This window comes from Phoca vitulina, unplaced genomic scaffold, assembly GCF_004348235.1.
Source record: "Phoca vitulina isolate PV1807 unplaced genomic scaffold, GSC_HSeal_1.0 scaffold52, whole genome shotgun sequence".
Lineage (NCBI taxonomy): Eukaryota > Metazoa > Chordata > Mammalia > Carnivora > Phocidae > Phoca > Phoca vitulina.
The window spans coordinates 10960835-10988414 of record NW_022589755.1 but is presented as its reverse complement, the minus strand read 5'-3'; the positions used below and the strand labels follow the sequence as shown (position 1 = coordinate 10988414).

The following is a 27580-nucleotide window of genomic DNA, read 5'->3' as shown; positions in this document are numbered from 1 at the left end:
ACCTTCTAGATGCCCAGTACCATCCTAACCATTCCATGTATTAACTCATTTTAATCTCCACAACCCTCTGAGGCAGATGCTTATTATTATTTACTTTAGGACAGTAATACTGTTGCCTCTTAATTTTTTTATTTTTTAAATGTTTGACATTTCTTTGTTTGACATTGACTTTCTCTTCTATAAGCAGAGTATCTAAATCAGGCAATTAACATTGGACTTCAATTATCTAATTTGTGGGCTTTCTTGAGATTTTTTTTTTTCCCCAGTTACTTAAATCATGTCTCTTGTAGCAAAAGAAAATTCTGGCTCATGCACTGCATTCTGTGGTCAGGGCTCCTTACTCCCCTTTCATCTGGAACACGGTCTCTGTCATCCTTTGTTTCATGACATGGATATTTCTGAGGAGCAGAGGTGATTTGCTTAGTAGAAGGTCCCTCAGTTTGGGCACGTCTGATGTCCCCACACGGTTAGGTTCAGGATGTTTTGCCCAGTACCACGGAAAGCAATGCTGTGTCGTTTCTTGGGACATCGTATCAGGAGGCCCAAGATGTGTGTCTGTCCATTACGAGTGATGTTAACTTTGATCACTCGGTTAAAGTGGTGCTTCCAGGGTCTTTCTTCCTTTTCTTTCCTTCCTTCCTTCCTTTCTTTTTTTTTTTTTTTTTTAAAGATTTTATTTATTTATTTGACGGAGAGAGACACAGCGAGAGAGGGAATACAAGCAGGGGGAGTGGGAGAGGGAGAAGCAGGCTTCCCGCCGAGCAGGGAGCCCGATGTGGGGCTCGATCCCAGGACCTGGAATCATGACCTGAGCCGAAGGCAGACACTTAACGACTGAGCCACCCAGGCGCCCCCCTTCCTTTCTTTTTTAAGGATTTTATTTTTAAGTAATCTCTATGTCCCACGTGGGGCTTGAACTCACGACCCTGAATCAAGAGTCATAGCTCCTTGGATTGAGCTAGCCAGGCGCCTCCCCGCGCGGTGGGCGGGGGGGGGGAAGGGGGGAGGTCTTTTTATGTCAATATTCCTTCCTATGAAATTAAGTATCTCATGGGGAGAAGCTCACAGGACTCAGAGAAACATTTTACTTACTACATCACCGGTTTATTATAAAAAGATATAACTCGGAAGAGCCAGATGGAAAGACGCATAGGGCGAGGTATGGGGGAGCCTCCATGCTCTCTGAGCGCACCACTCCCCCCACATCTCCAGGAGATCACCGATTCAGAAGCTTTCCAAACCCCATCCTTTGGGGTTTTATGCAGGACGTCACTGCATAGGCAAGACTGATTAAGTCATTGGCTACTGGGGACTGATTATTCCATCCCCAGCCCCTCTCCCCTCCCAGGAGCTCAGACGGGGTGGGAATGAATCTAATCACCTGATTGGTTCCCCAGGCAACCAGCCCCCACCCCTCGGCGCTTTCCAAAAGTTGCCTCATTAACATAAACTCAGGTGTGACGGAAAGGGGTTTGTTATGAATATGAAGACACTTTTATTGTTCTTATCATTCAGGAAATTCCATAGGTGTCAGGAACTCTGAGCCAGAAACCAGGCCAAAGACCAAATATTTATTTCTTATTTTAAATCAAAATATAGCATCTATTACTGGCTCCTGCCTGAATCAGTTATTCTTAGAAGGTTCCTAAATGGTGATGTTCTGATTCCATCACTCCCTCTACATTCACTTGTTGACTTGTGACTATAAGAAAGAGCTTTTGCTTATTTATTTATTGACTTACACCCTTTTAAAAAAAGATTTTATTTATTTATTTTGAGAGAAAGAGAGAGCAGGGGCAGGGGGTGGATAGCAGAGGAAGAGGGACAAGCAGACTCTGCGCTGAGCATGGATCCTGACATGGGGCTCGATCTCACGACCCTGAGATCATGACTTGAGCCGAAATCAAGAGTCCGACGCTTAACCAACTGAACCACTCAGGCGCCCTGACTTACTCACACCCTTAGTATCACTATGTAGTCATGGATTCCTGTTTATTCAATGGGTTATAATCCTTTACTATCATTTAATTTGGTGCTCAACTTGCCCCAGATTTGGTCATAGACAGCCCCTTTCAGATGTGTCCTTTTGACACACTCCCATCATTCTTCGACTATTTTCTTACTTTGTAGGTCACCTCGGTTTTAAAGATGAAGAAACCGAGGCACAGGGACTTGAATAACTTGCCCACTTCATACTGATGGTGGCCACGGGATCAAGACTTAAGGGCTAGCATTGTAGATCCAGATCTAAGCTCTTAGCAACTCAGCCAGGGTGCGTCTTTACCGGGGCCCAAACCATGATTTCATGTTCACAGCTATATCCCCACCACTCAGCAAGATGCTTGACCCATGGTACATGTTAAATAAAAATATATGAAGGGGCGAGTCTGCTTGCCTCCCTCTGCCCCTCCCCTGCCTGCGTGCATGCACTCTCTCTCTCTCAGATAAACAAATCTTTAAAAAATGTATGAAATCTGGAGTGCCTGGCTGGCTCAGCTGGAGGAACATGAGACTCTTGACCTCAAGGTCACGAGTTCGCGCCCCAAGTTGGGCGTAGAGCCTACTTAATTTTAAAAAATGTATGAAATGAATAAATGAATGAATGACCCCTCTGTCATATCCCTCAGGTCCCACCTTCCCTCCTTTCCGACCTTAAATCCATTCTGAATCATGGCAGTCTCTCTTTTGCATGCACGCTCGAGCCCCCAGCTTTGTCCTATTGACAAGGCAATCTGGCATGTCCCCCTTTCCACCTGCTCAATGCTTGTACCCGTGTAAGCGACCAAAGCTGGAGAAAAATCACACAACCCTGCTGGAAAGTCTTACTTTAAATTCATGACTCATAACCTCCAGTGGGCCCTTAATTCCAGAAGTCAGCCTACACAGCCAAGTCCATTCCCTCGCCTGCGCTCTGATGTCCTACCTTCTCAGCTCCCCACAAAGTGACTCCTGTTACCCCCTCGGACATCAAACAAGTGAGGAACGACTCAACATGATTAGTCTTCAGGGAGATGCACCCGAAACCACCATGACATACTACATCACATCTACAGATGGGCTAACATTTAGAAGAACTCCGAATGACACCATACGTTGATGAGAATGTGGAGTTACAGGAATTCGTCTCCATGAGCAGGACTGTTTAACAGTACAACCGGTTTTGGGGCGCCTGGGTGGCTCAGCTGTTAAGCGTCTGCCTTCGGCTCAGGTCATGATCCCAGGGTCCTGGGATCGAGCCCTGCATTGGGCTCCCTGCTCCACGGGAAGCCTGCTTCTCCCTCTCCCACTCCCCCTGCTTGTGTTCCCTCTCTCGCTGTGTCTCTCTCTGTCAAATAAATAAATAAAATCTTTAAAAAAAAACAAAAAAACAGTACAACCGGTTTTGAAGAGGGTCTGGTAGTTTCTTCCTAAGCTGAACACACGCCAATCCTCTGACACAGCAATTCAACTGCTGAGAATTTACACATGAGCAACGAAAGCTTATGTCCATAAAAGTAAGTGTACAAGAATATTCATAGCGGGCTTTATCCATAATAGCCCCAAACTGGAAACAGCACAGGTGTCCAGCAATAAAAGAATAAAAAAAACAAACCATGATTTCCACATTCTGTGGAATGAAAGAAGCCTTACACAAATGAGGATATGCTGTATATTTCTATTTATGCAAAGTTCTAAAGCTTTAGATGTTGAGTACTTGACACATAGCTTGTGCGAGTTCAAATGTGATGTAAGCATAAATACACAAGGGATCCCAGAGACTGGGTACAAAATCCCCATAAGATATCTCATTAATAATGGTTGTATATGGATAACTTATTTAAATGATGTTTGTATATATGAGGTTAAAATATACTATTAAAATTAACCACACCTTTTTTTACCTTTTTAATGTGGATACTAGAAAATTTCAAATTACACATGTAATGTAAATACGTCTTGCAATATATTTCTGTTGGGCAATGCTGATCTAAAATTTATAGGTAAGTGCTCACTTCGGCAGCACATATACTTAAATTGGAACCATACAGAAAAGATTAGCATGGCCCCTCCTTCACAAGGATCACATGCAAACTCATGAAGCGTTCCATATTTTTAATATATGTGAAAAATAGATAGATAGATAGATAGATAGATAGATAGATAGATAGATAAAGTTAAAGGTCTTGCCATTCCTGCCCTTCGGCTCAGGTCATGATCCCGAGGTCCTGGGATCGAGCCCCGCATCGGGCTCCCTGCTCTGCGGGAAGCCTGCTTTTCCCTCTCCCACTTCCCCTGCTTGTGTTCCTTCTCTCACTGTGTCTCTGTCGAATTACAAAAAAAAATCTAAAATAAATAAATAAATAAAATAAAAGCAGAGAGAAGCCTATCTCAAGTTTAGTCAAGCTGAAGGAAAAGTTACAGCCATCTTGGGCAGGCTCTGTAAAGCTGGTCTGCTTGGGTTCAAATCTGTGTTCCAGTGCTTATTAGCTGGGTGACCTGGAGCAAGTTTCTCAACCTCTCTGGGTCTGGTTTCTTCATCTTGTAAAATGCAGATGATTAATACTTATCTCATAGGATGGTTGTATAAATTAAGTATGTTAATCCAAGTACAGCACACAAAACAAAACCTGATACACAGATTACACACAAAACAGTACCTGATACACGGATTACTTGCTGTGGGTAAATTACTTTACCGTTCTGAGCCTCAGTTTCCCCAATCATCCCATCTGAGAATGTATATGGAAAATTAAATGAGACTCCAGGTGCAAACACCCTTAGTACAGGCCTGGCTGTGTGGTAAGACTTTTAAAAGTGATTAACATTCCTTAAGTATAGTTACTATTACTGTTGTTCATGCTCTTATTAATTTCCTATTTTGTTCCTATAATCATCATTTACTATTGTGTTGTCATACTCTTTCTCATTAATAGTGATATTGGAAATATTACTATTATTATCTTGCTCTTGCCCACACCTGGTCGCCCTTCCACCAAGCAGTCCCAAAGTCGGCCAGGGCCTCAGTCCCAAACCAGGCATTCCCTCCCAGCGGCCTCTACGCCTTCATCTGATTGGAGGAGATGGAGGTGGAGCTCAGGTCCCAAGTCCCCAACATGAAGCAGAGATTGACAGCAGCACCCTTGAGACCTCTGGACAAGTGGGACGCAGTGGCTAAGCCCACAGAACGATTCTTAAGAAGCCAAACAGAAGACAAGGTGGGTGGGGCCTGGGGAGGGTGTACGACCCATTAAACAAAGCTCCCCTCTGCTCCCAAACGTTGCTAAAAGCCCCATTCACCCTCGTCACCGCTTAATGGTTTCACAGGGCATCCCCCTCGTCAGTGGGACTGCCCCACAAGCTGGCTAAACCCCAGGAGACGAAAGGAGTTCAAACCCCAACTTCCCCCAGGGCTATGGTTCTAGATCTCAGCTTCTCTGTTAAAGGTCTTGGCATTCCTGCCCTAGCTCAGCTAAGAGGTTACACTAAGAAGTCAGTGTAAGAAATGAATCCTTCAAAACACTATACAAAGGAATTAAACTTTTATTGAGACCTTTCTGTGCCAGAAGCTGACCACACAGGGGCATAAGGCACGGTCCCTGCCCTTGAGGAGCTCACAGTCTAGTAAGGAAGTTGGATGCCAAAAAAATTGCCACAGAGATGGGGGGCAGGGGCAGCAGCCAGCAGAGGAGGGCATGATTAGCCCGCTCCACCCCCCATATTCCAGATTGGCTATAAGAAGGCGAACAGGAAGCTCATCATTGTTTCTCCCATTTTCCCTGTGACAGCCCTGACTTTTCTCGGTCCCAGGCACCAAGAGGAGAGGAGGGAGAGACAAAGATGAGGGAGATGCATTTGATGCCTTCGAAAAGCTGCAACACCCTGGCAGGATATATACAACGGTAACTTTATTTCCCAAGGCCGCAAACCAGTGCAGCAGAAGCTGGGGAGGGTGGGGGAGATTGGAAGAACAGACGCTGGGCCAGCCCAGTCCAGTCAGGGAAAGGGAAGTAACGGGAAGAGAGGGTGCCCAGGGCCAGGGAATAGGGCAAGACGGAGGTTTCTAGATGGGAAAACTCATAGTAAGTTGCCAGCAATCACAGCCAACAGAAGTGACGCCAACCCAATGGACAAAGTTGCAGAGCCTTTACCATAGGCCACGTCTTCTGTAGAGGACTGCCCCATATTACTACGGTCCTGGTGGCCAGCAGCACCTGCGGCCAAGCTAGATTCCTCTTTCCACGAGGTCTCCGGATGTACTTCCTGTGGAGAAGTCTGGCTGGTTGGCGCTGAGGTGGGTTTGGTGGTAGAGACAGGAGTGGTTGGGGCTGGGGTAGAAGTAGTGACAGAGGTGGTTGGGGCCAGAGTGGTGGGCTTAGGAGCGGGCAACAGGACAAGGGGTGGGATTCGAGGGGAGAAAAAGGTCTTGTTGTGGAGGTCCGAGTTACAGCGGGACCCCTGGCAGCAGGAGCCACTGAGTGTGAACCCTGGGCCTGTCACCGCATCCCGGGTGCAGAACTCGTCCTGGACACAGCCCCGAACAGGCAAGGACACAGTCACATTCGCTGCAGGAGGGAGACAGGTAGGTCGGTGGTGGGAGGGTTGCAGATAGGGGCAAGACAAGGGCAAGACAAGGGCAAGAATGCCCAAAACGGGGGGCAGAAGGGCTCGGCATCCATTAATCCAAAGTCTCAATTCAGGCCCCACTTTGAGAAACTCTGTCCCACTGTCTCTGGCACATGGTGAACCACATTTCCCACTTTTGAGAGGAAAAGGGTGCAGGATGAACTACAAGTCCCACAATGCCTTGGGAGAAAAGTTGGGGAAGTTTGGACAGGGATACACCTCTCACAAGACCAAATAGCCCAACAAACTTTCCCTACAGCCCTCTGCTCACTTTTTCCCCCATCTCTCTCCCTTCCATCCCCACCCCTGCCAAAATTTTGTCTTAAGAGTTCAGAACTACATCTCCCATAATACACCAGGCAGAAGAGGCGTCTGAAAAACATCCCCCAGGGCTCCCCGAGGCAGAGAGAGGCCAGCATGATGAACTACCTCTCTCCTAAGTGGTTGGGGCGGGGGCGAACTCCTTGAGTTTTAAGGAGTCGGAACTAGAGTCCCTGCAATCTAGAAGCTTGGAGGCTTCCATTTCCCATAACACATCGTGCCATTCTGCACCTGGCACGCCTCTACGGAAATGTATTTCCCCAAAAAACCCTCTAGGGCAAAAGCATCCGCAGCCCCATGCTACGTTGGGGATAGAGCTGCATCTCTCCTGACGCTCTAGCATCAGACAAGAACTTAGGCCTACAGTTTCCAGAACGTGTTGGAGGTGGGGGCACTCTTCGGGTAAAGGGCTACCCACCGCCCATGAGGCCTCAGAGAGGCTACCACAACTCCCGTGGTCCCCGAGCTCCCGACTCGCTCACCTGCCGTCAGGGTGACGTTACCGTCGAAGCAGCCCTTGTAGACGCGGTCGCTGGCGTTGTAGCAGCTCACGACGGGCGGCGCCGTGCCCTGGCACGCCTCGCGGCTCAGCCCCACGCAGCTGTAGCACTCGGCACCGTTGGGCGGGTACGCACTCTCATTGCCTGCGAGGGCAGCGGGTTGGAGGGAAGGGGTCCAGAAGGTTCCGGAAGCACGTCTCCGCCCCCCGACGGACTCCGGGCTCAGTCCCCCTAGCCCCGCCCAGGGTGTGGCCCGCCCCCACCCAGTGGCCTCTCTCCCTCCCCATAGCCCCGCCCCTAGCGTCCCACCCCCACGGGGCCTCCCGCGATGAAGCCCCGCCTGCCGTCGCGTGGCCCCGCCCCCAGCCCGTGCCGCGTTCTCCCGCCTCCGGGTTGGGATCACCTTAGTGGCTCAGCGGCGGTGTGGCTCCGCCCCCGAGCCTAGGGCCCCGCCCCCACCGACCTGCGGGGTTGAGCGATCGCGACGTGAGGTTGAGTTTGGTGTTGCAGCGGTCCTGGGAGCACTGCTGCAGCTGAATGAAGGCCAGAAGCCCGTGAAGGTCCAGGCCGCGGTCATTCTTGCCCGGGAGTCCCGAACCGCAGCCCCGCACTGCCACCGAGAACTGCCCGTGGACTGCGGAGAGGGGAGGGGGCGGGGTCAGGGGCGGGGCCTCGGGGCAGGGCCTCTAGTGGACCCCCCTTACCCCCCTCCCAGAAGACAGCCAGGCCAGGGTCGAAGGACAGGGGCCTCAGAAAGCCGATCGAACGACAGACGGAGGGGCAGAACCTCAAAGAGCTGAGTCCGCGGGAACAGACAGGCTGACAGACTCTGGACACAACCGAGTGGGGAGGGCCAAGAGTGGAGTAGGACGGGGCGGGGCGACAGAGGGACGGAACCGCAGAAAGCATCCTAAGAAGGAACTGGGAGACTGACATAAAGGGCACAGGAGCAGAGACAGGTGGGGACTCCCAGGAGCTGTGGCCTTAGATAGGGGCGGCATTCCCCCCGGGGGTGAGCCAGCGGGGCGGAGCCTCAGTCTAGGGAACCTAGCAGGAGACCTCGAGAGGGGTCTGCATGATCACGGGCCTACCTGGATAGAGGATTCTGGCAGGGACAGGGTGAGTAGGGAGGTCTCAGGGGCGGGGCGGAAATGGATAGGGTGTGCCCTCGAAGGGGACCGGGTCCCAAATCCGGGCTCTCCCAGTTCACCCCACTCACCCCTCAGTCCCGCGCCCTAACGGCGTGGTTGTGTTGAAGGGCTTCCAGCCAGGCTGAAAGGGACGCTTGGAGGGCGCCGAATGGATGTGGGCCCATTCAGAAGGGGCGGGACAAAAGGAGGCGGGGCCTGGCTGGGGGAGCGTGTAGGGGTAGGAATGGACCAGAGGGCCCCACTCACTGGTCTCCACCGCCCCCACGGCCTCTGTGCAGACGTCCACGCCCGGCGCGCACTTCACCGTCTTGGTCTTGTGCGGAGAGCATCCGTCATCCGCTTTCTGCACGCAGCTGTAGCACTCCAGGGCCTGCGCTCCTGGGGATGCAGGGCCGAGTAGAACTAAGGGATCCCTACTGAAGCCTCCTCCCGGAAAGGAGAAATGGTCCTTCCCATGCCCTCTGTCCCCGGGACGGGACAATGCTGTTGGCCACTGTTTTCCAGGACAGGAGTAAGGAAAACCTCCCCACAAAGCTGGTGCCCCTCTTCTTCAAGCCCCCTATGCCTGCAGTGGGAGCATCCTTCCCACAGTCCCTTACGCTCAAGATGGGGGATCCCGGCTCTGGATGGGAGGGACACCTTCCCACAGTCCTCCATTCATGATGGCAGAACTCTTCCCACAGTCCAGGCAGCTCAGTGAGGAATCCCTTCCCACTGCCCCTTCTGACCAGGGCAGGGGATCCTTCCCACAGCCCCCATCTACTCAGGATGGAAGAACTTGTCCCACAGTCCCCCAGGGCAGGACTCATCCCCCACAGCCCCCTCTGCCCAAAGTGGGGGATCTCTCCCACAGCCCCCTCGACCGGAGCAGATGATCTTTCCCACAGCCCCCTCTGCTCAGGATGGGAGATCCTCCCCACAGCTCCCCCTGTAGGAGACAGCTCCTTTCTAGAGCCCCTACTGTACCCCCTCCATCCCCTTCTGGCCACAGACCCACCTCCTCCAAGAAGGAGCAGAAGCAACAGCTGCCCTGTCGTCCGGATCACTGCCTGGGCGCCTACTTTCCTGGCAGGGTCCATGGCTCCGTCCTGCTCCCTCAGCGTCCCCCCTGGGTGTGCCGCCTCCCAACCTGGGCCCTCTTACCTGAGCCCAGGATGAGTAACCTCCCCCCAGGCAACGCTGGCCTTGCCCAACCAGGCCAAATCAGCGTCCGCCGTGGGGCGGGGCACCCACCCTTGGGTGCGTCACCCACAGCTGCTGAGGAGGGAAAGGGCAGGAGGCAAGGTTCCCTGACAGTCCCCAGGAGAAAGTCTGGGGGTTGGGGGGGGGGGGGGGGGGGGGGGGTAGAGGGGAAAGTACTGAGGCTCAGAATAGGTCTACTCGACACTCAGCACTCCGGAAATATTTCATGAGTACTTAACAGGGGGGGCAAGCTTTGGTTTGGGTGACTGTTGGAGGGCAAGACAGAACCAGTGCCCGTCCTCACGGAGCTTACTGTCTGATGGGGGAGACAGATATTAAGTGATCACACAAACTGTTATATACAAGGAACAATGAAGGGAGAAGTGTAGGGAGCTCCAAGGAGGTATGGAGTCTAGGGGTGGAGGCTGGTTGGTCAGTGAAGCTTGCCGGAAGGTGTCCTTCAAGCTGTGGTTCAAAGACGGGGGCAGAGCCGATTACAAAGCAGAGGGAGCTCAGAGGACAAAGAGGAGGAAGGTGGACCCTGACGCCCAAGAGCCAGGCAGGGGCTAGACCGGTCAGGACATTACAGGCCCCGTGAAGAGATTTCAGTGAATTCTGAGAAAAGTGGATAAACGTTAAGAGGGTCTAAATCAGCCAGAGGTGGGGGAAGAGGATACAATCAGACTTGCTTTTTTTTTTTTTTTTTTTAAGATTTTATTTATTTATTTGACAGAGACAGACACAGCGAGAGAGGGAACACAAGCAGGGGGAGTGGGAGAGGGAGAAGCAGGCTTCCCGCTGAGCAGGGAGCCCAATGCGGGGCTCGATCCCAGGACCCTGGGATCATGACCTGAACCGAAGGCAGACGCTTAACGACTGAGCCACCCAGGCGCCCGCAGACTTGCTTTTTAATAGGATCAAAATCTGGGAACGAATGCAAATATCCATCAAGAAGGGAACGGAAAAGAATGAGTGGGTCATTCACCCCATGGGAAATATCACTCAGCAGTGAAAACAAGGCAACCACTGGTGTCTGCAGCCCCATGGATGAATCTCGAAATTTATGTAGAGCTCAGAAGCCTTACTCAAATAAACCATACCATGTAACTCCATTTACATGAAGTTCTAGAACAGAACAGGGATTCCATTGTCCCAAAGGAGCGATGGTGATGAGCCCCTACTATCTTCCTCCAGGCAGTAGTTATATGTGTGTACAAATTTGTAAAGAATTACCCAGCTGGGGACGCCTGGGTGGCTCAGTGGGTTAAGCATCTGCCTTCGGCTCAGGTCATGACCTCCGGGGCCTGGAATTGAGTCCCGCATTAGGCTCCTTGCTCAGCGGGGAGCCTGCTTCTCCTTCTGCCTGCCGCTCCCCCTGCTTGTGCTCTCTCTCTCTCTCTCTGACAAATAAATAAATAAAATCTTAAAAAAAAAAAAAGAATTACACAGCTGTATGCTTATATACTTCGCTAAATGTACATTATACTTAAAAAAAGAAAAGAGAGAGAGAGAGAGAAAAGAAAGACTGTCACTGTGGCCTCTGTGTAAAAAAGGAAAGGATTCTGGAAGGAGAGAGAAGGCCAGGAGACCAGTGAGGGAGCTGAGCAGTCTTCCAGGTAAAGAAGAAAAGCAGCCCCTGACATCAGGGAGTTGGCCAGGCACCCACAGTGAGGCCGTGGGGTTTTGTTACACACCAACACCAACAACACCAACCCCAGCCAGGGCCACACTGTGACGTGCTGGAGGGGGACACACTCAGGACCACTGCATGACCGCGTCTGAATTCTGAAACAAACAAGAACATCCTGCGAACCGCAAAATGACTAAGCATCCCCACATCCAGGCTCATATAACTGACTGCCTATGTTACGTTATGCTGTGTTATAGTATTTATATAGATTATGTTTATTATATAATAACATTTATATTATTATGCTATATTATATCATTATATAAGCTACATCTCTAACCTTCCTTTGTTTTTCCCGGCTCATAGATAAGATGTTTCTGTGCCAGGGAAAAATAGCGGCTGTGTCCATAAAGATATTATCTATTCCCCAGACCCCGTTGGGCACCCCTATTCCCAATAATGACTAGCACCTCAGTCATATAGGTGACGTCACTTGGCATCATGCTGAGGCTCACAGAGAGAAAGTGAATGACTACTTGTGAAGTCATCCAGCACTGGGCCCCTGCCTCCTTGCCTTCCAGCCTTCCAGCCTTGAAATCCCAGCCCCGCTTAGGGTTTGCTGTGTGACCCCAAGGAAGTGTCTTTACCTCTCTGAACCTCTGAGAGATCTGTTTTATAATAAAGGAAGCAGCGTCAAAGTATCAATTCCGAAATCGGACAGACTGAAATTTTAATCCTGCCTGTGCCATCCTCTTGCTGTGTGACCACAAGCAACTGGGACTTCCTCTCTGAACTTCAGCTGCCTCTTTTGCCAAAAGGACCTGAAAACACCTATCTCCTGAGGGATGGAGCGAGGCAGGGTAATAATACTGTAACTATTGTGTGTTTGGGACCAGAGGCCCTGCAGGCCCCAGCTGCGTGGGAGAGTTTCAGGGAGGAACCCCAACTAGCCAGACCAGAAGAACTAGCATCTTGGGAGGGAGTGGTACCCAGGGTGGGGAGTCTCCTCTTGCTCAGGCCTGCCTGGATGCTGGGTGCTGACCCCAACCTGGCCCAGGCCCAGTGAGCAGAGGGAAGGTTGAATGTGGGGCCTCTCCTTACACCTGCTCTGTGATTCTTCACTGCTCCTGTTCCCAGAGGTCACTGCAAAGTGATTCTAGAAGCTGGTTCCCCAGATATGCGAACAGAGAGGTCAGTGTGGAGGCAGTCCCCAGTTCTGGAGGTCAGGCCAGGGCCTCAGACAACCTTGGGGCCATATCCACTATGGTTTCCTGTCCCCTGGGCCAAGGCAGGTCCAGAGCCTGGTGACATTCCCAGCCTATCTTCAGACCCACTCCCTCTGGGACATACAATCTGGGATGTGTCAGGGAAGGGGTGGGGTTAGGGGCAGGGCCGGCTACATAATTTGTGGGGCTCGGTGCAAAATGTAAATATTGGGGACCCAGTTCAAAAGGCAGGAAAGAGTATTTAAAAGCCATTAAAGGTATTAAAATAGAAATGCATTTTTCCTTTCTTCTGCCGTCTTTCTCCACTCCTCCTGGTGTTTAATGTCATAGTCCCAAAGGCAAACACCTTGGACGCTTGAGAGCACAGACCCTCACAGGTATCTGCAGACCTTGTCCCACAGCCAGAGTAACTGGGTGGCTGGGCTCCCCTTCCGGTGGGCAGCTGCCCACTGCCATGCCCCACCCGAGATGCCTTGAGGCACGAGTGCATGACCCTGCTCTTCCCGGCTGCACCCAGGCCCTGCTGAAGTTTGAGGTGACAGTGGTCACGGGGCAGGGGCAGGGAGATAAAGGCAGACAGAGCCTGTCCCAGGGACGCGGGAGGTGGCCCGAGGTGGAGCTGTGTGTGAGCCAAGGCTCCAGTCCCCTCTAGCGCATGCTTGACATCCCTTCAGACCGCACTTACAAAAATCCAAATTCAAAAAGAAAATTAAGAATTTCCAGATGGCAACCACAGAGCATCACACCTGAAAGGGCTCTCGGCACAGGGACCTGTCAACTACACTGATCACATGTCTGAGAGGCTGGCCTCCGTGAGCACTCAGTTTGCAGAGGGGCTGGGGGGATGAATTGATCCAAGAATCCAGATGCCTGGCACCCGGGGGTGGAGGCCAAGGGACACAGCGGTCCCCCGAGGGCCCGGGGATTGAGGTGTTTGTATTCCCAAGACTTAGGAGCACCGCATCTGGAGCCTTAAGAAATCCTGAAACAGGACCCCCAGGCCCTGAGCAAATGGGAACCAGAGAGACTGAGTGCCTCATTCCAGAGAGGTCTTTCCAGTGGGCGAAGACCTGTCTCTACACAGTGAGGGCCTAGAATGGTCAGGGCTGTAGTGAGCAATCCCAGGGGACTGTGGAAGCCCAGAATAGGCACCTGATCCAGTCTAGGGATCAAGGAGAGCTTCCTAAAGGAGGGGACACCTTGAGTAAGACTGAAAGAATTAAGAGCCCTTTCTTTGTCTGCTTTGTTCTCTGCTGTCCTCGATCCTTAGCAGCTCATTCTCATCAGTTTATTCAGCCAGCAAACGTTCCTTCAGCACCTAATTTGCACTTAGGCCTTTCGCTGTGTGCCAAGGACAGAAGAGTAACTCGAACAACCTCCTGGGGCTCCCATCCAGCACAGAAGACACACTCATCGACAGTGATGATCCAGAGTCGTCAAGGCTGTGATGGGGGAGGCACAGGCTGGATCAGGGCTGGCTGGCACAGGAAGCCCAGAAGAAGCACCTTGCTCAGCCAGGAGAATCAGGGAAGGCTTCCTGGTGAAGGAAACATCTAAGCTATGACCAACATGATGAGTAGTAGGGTGGAGTGAGGAAAGGTATCTAAGCAAAAGGAACAGTATGTACAAAGACCAGGAGGTGAAAGGGAAGCATTTTTTCCACTTTCATGGAATGAATGGGCCCTGTGGTGCTGAGGATGTGGTAGTAACCAGGACACCACTGGCTCGGACCTCATGGGACTCCCAGTCCATATGGGACACAGATCCATTACCAGTGATGACCTAGGGTGTTCAGGGATGGGACAGGGAGCTCAAAGTGGGGTGCTTGATCCAGGGGAGCAGGAAGGGCTTCCTGGAGGAGGGGACACCCCAAGACCTGAGGAACGAGGAGCTAGCTGCTTAAGGACAGGGCAGAGGGAATAATTATGTGCCAAGGCCCAGAGGGCAGGAGCCTAGAAGTTCTTCAAAATTGCCAACCGCCCAGTCAAGTCAAAAACGATGGAAGCGGAGGGGGGGGGGGTGCCCACAAACTAAAAAAACAAAATTGCCAAAGATTAAGGACGCATGCCTCCCCACCTCCCTCTCTGAGCCTTGACCTTAATGTTGAAGCCTCCATTCCTAAAGCGAGGAGAGCGGGCTGTGGGACGCTTGACTCTCAGAGATACCTATAACTCGGATGTCCTGCCTAGGGGCCAAGGGGCCCCGGGACGCCTGCGCCAGAAATACACAGCAGCAACTGTCTTCCTCCGTGTTTAATTCGGTATTGCGGGAGCACCAATAAATAGTTCCTTCCCGCCCCCGCAATCTTCCTCCTAACCGGGGCAGGGCCCCAAGGGCTGGCTTCCCGTCGCGGGAAGGCACCTGCAGCCCAAAACACCACGGCTCAGGCCCGCCGAGCCGCGGCACCTGCAGGATTCCCGGAAGTTCCAAAGGGGCGGACCCAGGCCTTCCCACAGCGGGCGGGGCCTCGGGGGTGGGGTGGGGTGACGCTGTGGGGGCGGAGCCTCGCCGGGACGTCCCCCAAGAGGGCGGGCCCCTCAGGGGGCGTGATTCTCATCAGCAGCTGTCACAATGACGTCCATCCAAATACGCATGGCCTCCGGGCTGGGCGCCACCATGTAGAATAGGCGTTCGTAGGTTTTCACGCAGAACGTCAGGCGAGGGTTGGGGCTCTGGGTTAAGCAGCAGAATGAAGGTGGTTAAGAGAACATATGGGTTCGAATCCCAGCCTTGCTACTTACGTGCTGTATGGCATTGGACAAATTACTTAGACTCTCTGAATCAGTTTCCCCATCTGCCTTCCTAAATAATGCTACCTACCTCCTTGGATTATGAAGATTGAGTGAATTAACATTTGGGGGCTTACGATTTGGGGAGCAGGAGGAATCTAGAAGGAAGACCCATGTCCCGTTTCTAGCCTACCTTCTATATTAGAAATATAAGCATTCACATCCCCCCAAATCTAGGTCCCCCTGGTTTGTAAGTGGAGAAAGCGAGTATTTACACTCCATTTATTAAGTAGCTACTTGCCAACCCTGAATTGAGTATATCCCTTAGACCCATTCATTACTTTCTGTTAACCTTCTCAAGTCTGAGAAAATGGGTTATACTGTGCCCATTCTGCAGGTGAGAAAATGAAGGCTGGCTAAAGGAAGTCACTTTACTGATGTCCCACAGCTGGGATTCCAACCTAAGCTCTAAAAGGCCATAGTCAGTTGCTCCCCAGAGCTTTCTAAATACCGTACCAGTTGCCAACATTTAGATTTCTGGCACTGCACTTGTACAAATTTCAAATTCCTGAGTTCCTTAGGGCAAAAGAATATGAAGTAACACCGTGTGGCCCACTCCCATTTGGCAACCATGGGCAGAGACTGAGAAATGATCGCCTCCTCTAGATGCTCCCAGGCTGCCTCCATCCTTACCCTGACGTCTTCATCCATTTATTCCCAGCTTGGCATCAGAGCTTGCCAAATTTTTGCTCTCGATCTTTTGCTCCAAGAAAAGTTAACAGTGGCTGAGAGCCAGGGACTGAGCCCTTAATTTGTAGTCGCTGCAGTGAAATGACCCGGTGGGCTCCTTCTGGGCTGGATGGAGGACCCTGATGGTGCGGTCTACCCAGGGGCAAGCTAGGGTCTGACTGCAGGGGCTCTGACCAGGAAGGCGGGGGGGGGGGGCACCAAGCGGGGGCTTCACCTTGAAGGCACAGCGTAAGTGGTCGTAATAGACTTCCTCGATGGCCTGGAAGTAGATGACGCCTTTGAGCTTGGTCTCTTCCTTGTCTAACGGAGGGAGGTGAGGGGGGGAGACAGCTAGTGAGATGTGTGCGTCTGTGCATCCGGGCAGGGGTCGCTAGACCCAAGTCCTGAGACTGGTGTTGGGGTGAGGGAATGGTGGCAGAGTCTGGAGGTCCCTAAGATACCCTGGTTGGGAGGTGAGTGAATGTTGAGGTTGGAAGGGAGACTGGACAAGACTGGGGAATGGGGTCTGGGGAGCTGGAATCCTAGGTCCCTGACTGCCTTGGTCCTGGAGAAGAAAAGAGACTCAGGAGAGGTTCCGAATCACTGACTGCCCGGGAGAAGAAGGGTGAGGGGCCTGGACTGCTGGGTGTTGAGGGTGCAGGGAGGGCGAGGACAATGCCGGTTCATATTCCTTCCAGGTATCTTAGGAAAAAATGGGGTTTGGGGAGCCAGAATTGTACGAAAGTGTTACCCATGTCACCGAGGAGGGCTGGGGATTTGGATTCTGGGTCGCTAACAGGGATGGGGATCCAGACTCGTGGGCCTGAGCGAGAAGGGGGCAGGGGGCGGGGTCTCTTAGGTGTCTGGTGGGGAAGGCCTCTGGAGGCGCCACTTCCAGGGTCCTAGGGGCCCAAGGACCCAGGTGGCCAGGCCGGGCTTACCGGCGTAGTAGGCCAGACGGCGGGCCTGGCGGTCGAAGCAGAACCACCGCTTCTTCCAGGTCTTTATGCGGCCACCCATCTTCACCAAGGATCCGCGGCAGCAGCCTCCCGACACCCTTAGGTGCGGGCAGCTTTCGGGATGGTGGCCCCAGCGTTCCAGGTGTTGCCGGAGATCCAAGACCCGAGGGCCCGGGGGGCGGGGTGGGGGCGTGGGCGGGGCCTGGGGAGGGAAGAGAAGGGGGCAGCTGACATCAAAGGGGGGCGGGGGGGGGGGGCCCGCGGCGGGGGGGGGGGGGGGGTCCTGCTCCCCTGCTCCCCTGTAAGGCCGGCCACAGCCTTTAACCAACCATATCAACAATGCCAATCATGAGAATGATTCTGGCAGCTCCATTCAGTGACTAGGACACCCTGCCCCCATCTTACTAGCAGCAACAACTTGACTCCCCATGATTGCCCCTGGGACAGGGCTACTGGAGCCCCATTTTACAGATGAACAAACTGAGGTACAAGAAGGTAAAATGAGGGGCGCCTGGGTGGCTCAGTTGGTTAAGCTACTGCCTTCGGCTCAGGTCATGATCCCAGAGTCCTGGGATCGAACCCCGCATCGGGCTCCCTGCTCGGCTGGAAGCCTGCTTCTCCCTCTCCCACTCCCCCTGCTTGTGTTCCCTCTCACGCTGTCTCTCTCTCTGTCAATTAAATAAATAAATAAAATCGTTTAAAAAAAAAAAAAAGGTAAAATGATCCACCCGAGGTCACCCAGAGCTTCTAGGGGGTAGAGCTGAAACCCAAACCCAGGTCTTCCTGCCCCCAGAGCTCACCCTGAAGCACAAGAGGTATGGCAGAGAAGTGAGGGAGCCCAGTGGGACCCTCATATACTGTGAAACAGGGACCAAGTAAGTGATCCCTACATGAGAGTGGTTTCCATTACTGTTGTTGTTATTCTTGTTGTGATGAAATCAGCGATTATTTCCTGTGCTAAGCACTTTATAGGTATAATCCCTCTGCCCTCTCAAACTCTCTTGGGAGGTAAGTTTAAAAAAAAAAAAGTGGAGTGGGGAGGTAAGTACATCATTACCCCCATTTTACAGATGTGGAAAGCAAGACTCAGAGAGGTTAAGTCACTAGGCCCAAGTCACATAGCGAGAGCTGACCAAGCCAGGACTCGCCAGCAGAGTGTCATCTCAGGCCAGAAAGGGGAGAACCAAGGCAATGAAAGCGTCTAGTGTGTACGAGGCCCAGCCTGATTGTACCTGTTCTGATCCCTGCAAAGAACGGTAATGATCCCCATGGTCACACTGAGGCTCAGAGCAGTGTGCCTCAGACTTGAGCGAACAGGCAGACCCACAAGGGATTTTGTTAAAATGCAGCCTCGGGTTCAGTCAGGGGTTGGGGGGTGGTTCTGCAGGTCCAACAAGCTCCCAGGCCACCAATGCCTTTGGTCCACGGACCACACCTCGGGTATCAAGGGCTGAGAAAATGAATTGAGAAAACAGAGGCGAGGCCAGGGTAGGAGGGATGAGAAACAGAGAGGAGACTCACTGGATGGAGATGGGAAGGGCTAGGCAGAGGGGAGATGCATAGGAGGGGAAGGAGCAGTTAGCAGTTAAAAGGGCACCCACTGGGGCCTGGAATCTTCTATGGGTCCTGTGGCCAAATTAAAAAGTTACACTAAGGATCACCAATGGGTATGAAAGGTCCCACTCCCTGTCGGGCACTGTGCCAAGTGATCACAGTGATCACCTCCTTTCCTCTCCAAAAACAAAAAACAAACCAAAAAACCCTCTCTCTTGTCCCCATTTGCCAGATGAGGCAACTGAGGCTTCTAGAGAGGAAGTGGCTCACCAAGGTCACCCAGGTAGGACGTGGCAGAACGGGGGCTTCAATCCAGGAGAGCCGGTGGGCTCGGGACTCTCGACTCCACCGTCGCCCACCATGTCACCCCCACGGAACCCCTGCCCCTCTCGGAGCCTCAGTTTCCCCGTCGCTGAAATTCGGGGGCTATCACAGTACCCTCCTCACAAGACTGTTTTCAAGGACGAGCTCGAGGTCAGGCTCTCCAATCCCGGGACTGCGCTTCTAGGTGAGAATCCCAGAGAAACACTTGCGTGTGCGCAGAAGAAAGCAGCTTGGGGTGAAACGGGGGCGGGGGCGGACAGAGCAGGGGGCTGTTTAATAAATGATGATGCTCCAAAGCAGGAGTGCTTCATTTTTAATGAGGTACTTATGCCTGGCAGCCTGGAAGGCTCCACTGCCCGCCTGCTTTATTTTACTCCCTGCTGCTTATCAGCACCTGACAGGCTACTTAAAATTTCACTTACTGAAGCTGCTTTTTCTGTCCATCTGCCTCTAAATGCCGGCTTCCCCCAGGGCAGGGATTGCTATTTGGGTCACTGTTGTGACCCTGGGCCTGCCACACAGTAGGCACTCAATAAAGGAAACATTAAAATAATAATAACAATAAGAATAAGAAAAGGACAGATGGTTGAGAAAACAAAAAGCAGATTGAGAACAATGTGCTAGCTTATGGGAAAAATAAATTCACAAAAAAGGGTTTGATCAGTGTATGTGGAAAAGTATTCAAAAAGATTCGAAGGGGGCGCCTGGGGGGCTCAGTCGTTAAGCGTCTGCCTTCGGCTCAGGTCATGATCTCAAGGTCCTGGGATCGAGTCCCTGCGTTGGGCTCTCTGCTCAGTGGGGAGTCTGCTTCTCCCTCTGCCTCTGCTCCTCCCCCCTTTCGTGCTCTCTCTCTCTCTAATAAAATAAATAAAATATTTACAAAAAAAAAAGATTTGAAGCCTTTTCAACAAGAGGAAACACTTGTGCCTCCTGAAGTACAATGGGGAGACCCTCACTTCCCCAAATTCAATAGCATTTGTTATAACAAAAATGTATTCATGCTATTAGCAGGGGTAAAAATAAAATTTTAATAAGGAGCAGTCAGCTAAATCCAGAATGTGCAAAACTCTGCAGGATAAATGACTCAATTTTTTCCCCCCACAAATAAATGGCATTTTTTTTTTTTTTTAAAGTAGGGAGGGAGGACTCTTCATCTCAGAGATTTAGAAGACATTTTAAATGCATTATGTGGACTTTCTTGGATCCAGATTCAAATAACCAACCATGAAAAGACATTTCAGAGATAATTAGGGAGATGTGAATGTGGATCACATATTAGGATGTAACAGAATTATTAATCATCTCCTAAAGTATGGCAATGGCATTTTTGTTACGTTAAACAGAAAACTTATCTATCGGAGATACACAGTGAGGTATGGAGGAAATGAGACAATATGTGGAATCTGCTTTAAAATATTCCAGTGCACGGTGGGAAGTAGGTGAGGGGTCAGTACAACAAAGTTGGCAACCGAGACAAGATTCGAGACTGATAATCACTGGGGAGCCCAGCTGGCTCAGTTGGTGGAGTGTACGACTCTGTGACTCTTGTTCTTGGGATCGTGAGTTCGAGCCCCACGGTGGGTGTAGAGATTACGAAAAATAAATAAAAATCTTAAAAAAAAAAAAAGAATGGTAATCACTGAAGCTGCATGGTGGGTACACAGGGCTTACCAATCTATTCTACCTCTGCATATGCTTGAATATTTGTATAATAAAGATTTTTAAAAGAATCAAACAAATTTTTAAATGTTTTAAGTGATTTTGAATCAAATTTGAATTGAAACCAGCATATCGTTGCCCTCATTTTACAGTAACTGCTGACTTTACCACCCATTTATAGAAGAGGAAACTGAGGCGCAGAGAAGTAGAGCGTATTACCTGAGGACATGCCATGGATATAGATAGCCATAATGGGAACAGAAACCAGGCCTTTTTAGTCACCCCCCCACCCCTGGCCAAGCCCCAGACGCTTTTCTTTTGGAGGAGAGGAGAGGCTGAGAGAAGAAAGAGCAGAGGCCGGGGCAGAAACAGAACAGGGAGGTGGGGCTGAGGGCAGGGGTGGACTGACCATGATGGCAGGTACAGCAGGGCCTGAGGAACCTTCTTTGCTTCTTCTCATCCCTTCCTGTGGGGTGAGGATGAAGGAGTCAATGAGGATGCTATGCAATAAGAAGTGGGGAGAAGGGAAAAACGTAGTGGGTTCCTGGGTCTGAGGGAGGAGGGGGCTGGGGGCCTGGACTCCTGGGTCTGAAGGAAGAGGGGGCTGGAGTAGGGGCTCCTGACCGTGAGGAGGAGGGCCTGGGGTCTCACCCTGGCCTTGAGCAGTCGCTCCCTCTCTGCCACGGCCTGCCGCAGGAGCCGCTCCATGCGGGCGATGTCTGGATGGAGGGCCCCACAGCTGGGAGGGGGGAACAGAGACCTGGGCGGGTTACAGTGGCCCAGCCTCTTCCCCCGTCCCCACCTTCTCCCTCCCTGACGTCTCACCTATTCCCAGGGCCACCGTTCAGCAGCTGATAGAGCGGGTGTCTTCCAGAGTCTCCTGATGCTGGTGGGAGGGCCGAGGACTCGAGGGGTCCTGGGGAAGAAGGGCTGGGGCTAGGGGGCCAGGATTCTCCCTTGTCCAAGCCCCTCCGCCTCTACTCACAGGCACCCGGATTCCTCCATCCCTGCTGCAGGAAGGGCGGTGATGGGGGAGGAGGTCCACGGGATTGGGAGGGACCCTCACCAGTGTAGTGGAGGGACAGAGGTCGGGGGGATCCCCTCTGGCTCGCTCTCTCTCCCCTCTTCCGGGGCAGGCTTCCAGTCCTCTGGAGGCCGATGGAGCCCTGAAAACACACAAGGCCCATGCATATGGGAGAAGGGGCTCAATCTCGACTGCCAGTCGGAGGGCTGCCAAGGAAAACCAGTGGTTCCTTGGCTCAGATCAGAAAGCTACTGTAAACATGATGCTGGGCGAAAGCAGCTGGGCACACAGGCCCGCACAGGGCAATGTGCAGAATGGGCAGCTCCAGAGACAGGAAGGAGATGAGTGGTTGCCAGGGCTCGGGGGGGAGGAGGGGGGTTGAGGGGGGACAGCTGGAGGATGCAGGGTTTCTTCTGGGAGTGATGAATATGCTCTAAAATGGAGTGTGGGGACAGCTGCCCCACTCTGTGAATATATGAAAACCCACTGAATTGTACACTTCAAATGGGTGAATTGTAGCGTAGGTCAATTATATCTCGATAAAACTGTAAAAAAAAAAAAAAAAAGCCTATCACGTTGGCTCTCCCCACAATGCTGGGGGAGGGGGAGGTTTCTACTGGAACAACATTCCTAGAGGCCACTTTGGCTTTCTGTATTTTTAAAACGGCAAATGCCTAAACGTTTGAGCCCCAACTCCACTTCTAGGACTATATCCTATGGACGACACTCATCCATGTACAAAACGACTTGAGTTTGAGGTGATGCCCTGTAAAGGCCAGAGAACGACCTAAGTGTCCATCAGAAGGAGGCGGAGTATATAAACCAGCCATCATCCACACCCCAGAAAGCTCTCCAGCGTATAAGAGGAGGATGCTCTCTCTATCCAGACAGATAATAATCTCCAAGATAAAATCAAGTGCACAGCAGCATGAAGAATATACCAGCTCTGCATAAAAAGATGACAAAAGTATATTCATGACAGACTGCATAAGCACTGAATATCTCCGGGAAGACTCGAGAAACTGGTAACCCGGGGCTGCCCCCAGAAGGTGAACGCAATGGATGGAGACAATGAGGGAAGCGTCATCTCTCTGAATATCCTGCCATACCCTCCAACTTTGAATGAGGGGAATGTTGGCTTTTTAAAAAAATAAACCTGACAACCAAATGTATCCTGCGCTCCTGGGCCAGAAAAAAAACAGGGGCTTTGTTTTGGTTTGTTTTTGCTAGAAAAAACAATAGGGGAACAGCTGACAAAATATGAATATCTGGTTCTTTCAATAATATTATCTCAACGTTAGTTTCCTGAATTTGATTACTGCAGTGTGGTTATGTAAGAGAGTGGCCTTGACCTTGGGTAATAAATGTAGAAGTATTTAGGGGTAAGGGGAAATCACGCTTTGAGAGAATAATAAAATGTCTGTGTGTGCGTCTGTGTGTGTATTTATGTATAGAGAGAGTAATAAAGCAAATGTCCAGTGTGGTAAAATGTTAATTACAGAATCTGAAGGCCACATATACAGGTATTCTTTCTACTATTTCTGCAATTTTTCTGTAAGTCTTACATTATTTTAAAATAAAAAGTTACCAAAAGATGAAAATTTGACAGTAATTTATAATTTATAATAATACTCTTGAGAGTAATAAAGAAAGAAATAAAACTGACTTTTAAAAGGAAAAAAAAAAAACAACTCTGCATGGACAATGAAGAATAGAAATGGGGCGTGTGGCCGGCTCAGTGGGAAGAGTGTGCGACTCTTGATCTTGGGGTTGTGAGTTCGAGTCCTATGTTGGGTGTAGAGATTACTTAAAAAATAAAAAAAAAAGAATAAATAATAAAAATAATACCTTGCATAATTTGAGCACCAATAAGGATACTCACTGCTATAGATCACAACTCATCAAATAAATTTAATCCGTGAGTTGGTAACAGTAAAGGAAAAATCGAATTGGTTACCTTGGAAAGGATGCAACCGAAGCAACTCTTTTATTTTGAAGAGAGGTGAATAAAGTGAAACCAGGAAGTATGTGTCCTGCATTTTGTACAAAAACCATACCCCTGGTTACCCAGGAAGGCAAGTCTCTCTCTATGGGAGTATTTCGATGAATAGATGAGGAGGAATAATGAATTTTATTTATTTATTCGAGAGAGAGAGAGAGAGCACGAGCGGGGTAGAGAGGTAGAGGGGCAGAGGGAGAAGCAGGCCTCCCGCTGAGCAGGGAGCCCGATGCAGGGCTCCATCCCAGGATCCTGGGATCATGACCTGAGCTGAAGGCAGACGCTTAACCCACTGAGCCACCCAGGCGCCCCGAGGAGGAATAACAGATTGGAATTTTACCGCTGGAGACCTCTCCTAGACCAACAGATGAAGGCACCCATGCCAGAGAAAGAGAAACAGGCACACCGCCCCCAGCGAGGTTTGCAAAATGCTGACCCTGCCTCTGCTCGGGCCCCTGCAGCTGACTTCCCGGGAAATACGAAGAGGCAGAGAGGTGACAATGACCCCCACGACGCAATCAGCAAACCCTGCCTGGGAAACTCTACAGGACAGCCATTTGGTTTCTTCACCAAGTAAGTTGCAAGGGGGACAAAAAAAGAAAACAGAGGGGAAGTCTATAAAAGACTTAAAATATACAGCCGCCAAAAAAAAAAAAAAGAGTAAACTATCGTGTTTAGGGACAGACACTGAATTGATTGAACTTTAAAGAAATGTAAGGAAGAGATTGCTAGGAACGTCAGGCCAGTGGTCCTCCCCGGGAGGCGGGTGGGGTCATCATTCGGGGCATGTGGTGTGTTTCCGGAGTGGCTGCCAGGACCGCCTCCTGACATAGTTGGCAGCTCCAGAATGTTCCCACGTAATAATTAAGCTGGGCGTGTGTTCCGCGTGACTTTCTATATGCGTGTTATCTTTAATAAAAAAAAAAAAGTTGGACAAAATCGTAACAGCCAGGACTTGTCAAGTGCTCATGCCGTGCCTCACGGCATACCTGGCACCCTGCAGGGCCACCGAAGCTTCTAGAAGCCCAGGGAGTCGGGAAAGTTTCGCTCCCCTCCGCAGGGAGGACACCGAGTCCTGAGCCCCTGGGCCTCTTCACTCTTTCCTTGCTTCAACCGCTATCCCCAGCATGTCCTAGCTTGAGATGCCTGGGAGAGGAAACGTCCGCATGGCGCTCATGTTGTAGGAACTGAATAAGCCATCGTACAAATAACTATGTCATCAGAAACAGCTGTGAGCAAAGAGAATCAGGTGTCCTAAGAGAGGATCAGCTTCCGACTGGAAGACTGGGGGCAGCCTTCTGGACACTGACCCTAAGGCCCAAAGAATGAGAGTGGGTCAGGGAAGATTGAGGGGAACAGTGTTCCAGGTAGAAGGATCAGCAAATGCAAAGGCCCTGAGGCAGGAGCAAAAAGGGAATGTTGGCAGGTCAGGGCTCCTGCAGCTAAAGCAGAGCGTATGTGGGGGACAGTGGTGAGAGGTGGGCAGGGGCCTGATCATGCAGGGACCCGCTCGCTGAGGTGAGGAGGCTCGGGGGACCACTGACAGCATTAGGTGGGGGAGGATTGAAGTGGGGGGGGGTCGAGATCACTCTGGCTGTTGTGTGGGGAAGAGATTGTTGGGAGACAAAAAGTAAGATGGAGACATTCAGGAAAGAGGCTGGTCTAGGGTCACAAAATCAGAGACAAGGGTGGAAGTGGGTAGCAGAAGGGTGCTAATAATTGTAATAACCCTAATTGTAATGATAACCAGAGTAAGGGCAGAACATTCACTAAACAATTCCTATGTGCCAGGCACCATGCTAAGCACCGTAGCCATCAACCAGTGGGCGCTGTTATTATTCCCATTTGGCAGCTAAGTAAACTGAGGAAAAGAGATGCATCTCAGTTCAGCCAGCTAGGAAGCGGCAGAACAGGTATTTGAACCCAAGCAGGGTCCATACGCTCGGGCAACACCTGATCCTGGAAAGAAGGGGTGGAGTTTGAGCCTTAACGGGACTTGGAGGGAGGGAGAGAGAGAGGGAGAGAGAGAGAAAGAGAGAGAGAAGGAGCAAGGAGGAGTCATTTGTTAATTCACACACTATGCATCCACTTGTGTTGGTTTACCTGGCCGCGTAAATAAATCCCCCCTGCGTTCTTCCTGTGCCCTCCGAGCTGGGGCCAGCGGCACTGCCCACCCGGACTCTGAAGGATTCCTGCGACCCCCTGGCCTCCTGGAAGGCACTGGTCATGGAAAACAGGCAGACTTGGCCCAGACCTAGCTCTGCCACTTCCTGAGGCTGTGACTCGGGAGTGACTAGTCCCACCACCCTGCGTGGCTGATGCAAAGATTAAATGAGTGGCCTGGTGCAAAGCACCCAGGAGAGTGTCCGGATCGGCCCCCCAGGTGGCACCCAGGTGCCAGGTGGGTACGGGATCCCCGGCCGTGGGCACAGGGTCCGCGGGAGCCAATAAGTCAGGTAACAACTCCATAGGAATGGATGTGGCTTCCCGGCAAGTATTTTATAGGTCGGCAATTTACTTCTAAGGGTCATATTTACCGTAAGTCATGTTGCCTGGCAACGCGGCTGACCCTTCACCTTTATCAGGCTGCCAGGGCAACCAGCTGGAAAGTGAATTTCCCAGAGGGGAAGTCTGCAAACCCTTTACCCACACAACAATGGGATCTACTTTGGGGGGTTCCTCTGAGCAAAGAATGGAATATTTTCACTTTATAGATCGATTTCATGATACAGCTATGAGCTTGAACCACGTCACACAGCCAACATATGGCTGCTTCTCACGTCCAAATAATAGCAACTCCATGCTTCAAAATGATAAAATGGGGGATGCCTGGGTGGCTCAGGTCATGATCCCGGGGTCCTGGGATTGAGTCCTGCATCGGGCTCCATGCTCAGCAGGGAGCCTACTTCAGCCTGCTTCTCCCTCTGCCTGCCGCTCCCCCTGCTTGTGCTCGCTCTCTACTGTCTCTGACAAATAAATAAATAAAACCTTAAAAAAAAAAAAGATAAAATGGCTTAGAGCCAACCCTGGCCTACCTTAAGCTCTCCAAAATCATGATCGTTATTAATATTGACTAACATTAGGGCACCTGGGTGGCTCAGTTGGTTAAGCGACTGCCTTCGGCTCAGGTCATGATCCTGTAGTCCCGGGATCGAGTCCCGCATCGGGCTCCCTGCTCAGCGGGGAGTCTGCTTCTCCCTCTGACCCTCCCCCTCTCATGCTCTCTCTCTCATTCTCTCTCTCAAATAAATAAATAAAATCTTTAAAAAAAAAAAAAAATATTGACTAACATTAATTAATAAATAATATATAGTACATATTATAGTAATATTATACATGGTGTATAATGACATCAGACAATACATTAGGATAATTAATATTAACTAATATTATTATTGGGTATATGAAAAAGGACATACGCACACGCGGGTGTTCATAACAGCATTGCTTAAACTACAAAAGCCTTGAATCCCCATCGGCAGAGGGAGGGCTGGGTCAGAGCCTGGTGGAGACTCCTGTGCCCCCCCCCCCCCCCCCCCGCACCCCACCAGGAGCCTGGAGCGGTTAGAGTACTGAAACCAGTGCCTAGTTCAAATCCCAGCCCCGCTGCATTCTAGCTATTTAAATACCTTCACCTCTCTGCCTCTGTTCTTTACGTATAAAATGGACGCAAGAACCTAGCTGGTAGTATCATTGCAAAGACCAACTGAGTGAATCCGTGTGAGTCACTTAAAACAGTGCCTGGCACACTCTAAGGACTCAACAAATATCAGGTGTCCTAGTCTTCCTGTTTATAGTGTTACCATGAGAGTCATTAAAAATGACGAGGCAGGGGCGCCTGGGTGGCTCAGTTGTTAAGCGTCTGCCTTTGGCTCAGGTCATGATCCCAGGGTCCTGGGATCGGGCCCTGCATCGGGCTCTCTGCTCAGCAGGAGGCCTGCTCCTCCCTCTCCCACTCCCCCTGCTTGTGTTCCCTCTCTCGCTGTGTCT

At 51.0% G+C, this 27580-nt stretch overlaps 2 protein-coding genes and 1 pseudogene across 3 annotated transcripts in view; 1 reads left to right on the top strand and 2 right to left on the bottom strand.

The window, feature by feature from the left end:
• The first annotated feature begins 3984 nt into the window (after nt 1-3984).
• Nucleotides 3985-4094, top strand: LOC116622502 (annotated as a pseudogene).
• A 1833-nt stretch (nt 4095-5927) lies between these two features.
• LYPD3 (LY6/PLAUR domain containing 3) lies at nt 5928-9695 on the bottom strand. 2 transcript variants are annotated; one of them, XM_032387941.1, is made up of 5 exons: nt 9573-9695; nt 8822-8953; nt 7888-8058; nt 7407-7568; nt 5928-6542 (listed from the first exon to the last, which is right to left on the bottom strand). In XM_032387941.1, exons 1-5 carry the CDS (start codon nt 9652-9654, stop codon nt 6055-6057), a joined length of 1035 nt encoding a protein of 344 aa, XP_032243832.1. In that variant the 5' UTR covers nt 9655-9695; the 3' UTR covers nt 5928-6054. The 2 variants fall into 2 exon arrangements, with proteins under 2 accessions (XP_032243832.1, XP_032243833.1); XM_032387942.1 differs by having other exon boundaries at nt 8822-8950; nt 9573-9678.
• Nucleotides 9696-14863: 5168 nt separating this feature from the next.
• Nucleotides 14864-27580, bottom strand: part of PHLDB3 (pleckstrin homology like domain family B member 3) — a 19942-nt gene continuing 7225 nt past the window's right edge. The window contains exons 10-16 of the mRNA XM_032388951.1: nt 21634-21733; nt 21393-21483; nt 21219-21306; nt 20977-21033; nt 17013-17232; nt 16307-16392; nt 14864-15285 (exon numbers count right to left, since the gene is read on the bottom strand). Of these exons, the coding sequence (XP_032244842.1) occupies nt 15151-15285; nt 16307-16392; nt 17013-17232; nt 20977-21033; nt 21219-21306; nt 21393-21483; nt 21634-21733 (777 nt within the window). The 3' untranslated portion in view covers nt 14864-15150. The remainder of the gene's footprint in view (nt 15286-16306; nt 16393-17012; nt 17233-20976; nt 21034-21218; nt 21307-21392; nt 21484-21633; nt 21734-27580) is intronic.

Excerpts from the sequence above, each read along its gene's own strand:
- LYPD3 (XM_032387941.1), bottom strand. The coding sequence starts at position 9,654 with ATGGACCCTGCCAGGAAAGTAGGCGCCCAGGCAGTGATCCGGACGACA. Across the intron at positions 7,569-7,887 it reads GCGATCGCTCAACCCCGCAG|GCAATGAGAGTGCGTACCCG; the intron begins GTCGGTGGGGGC and ends CTGCCCTCGCAG. Across the intron at positions 6,543-7,406 it reads TAACGTCACCCTGACGGCAG|CGAATGTGACTGTGTCCTTG; the intron begins GTGAGCGAGTCG and ends TCCCTCCTGCAG.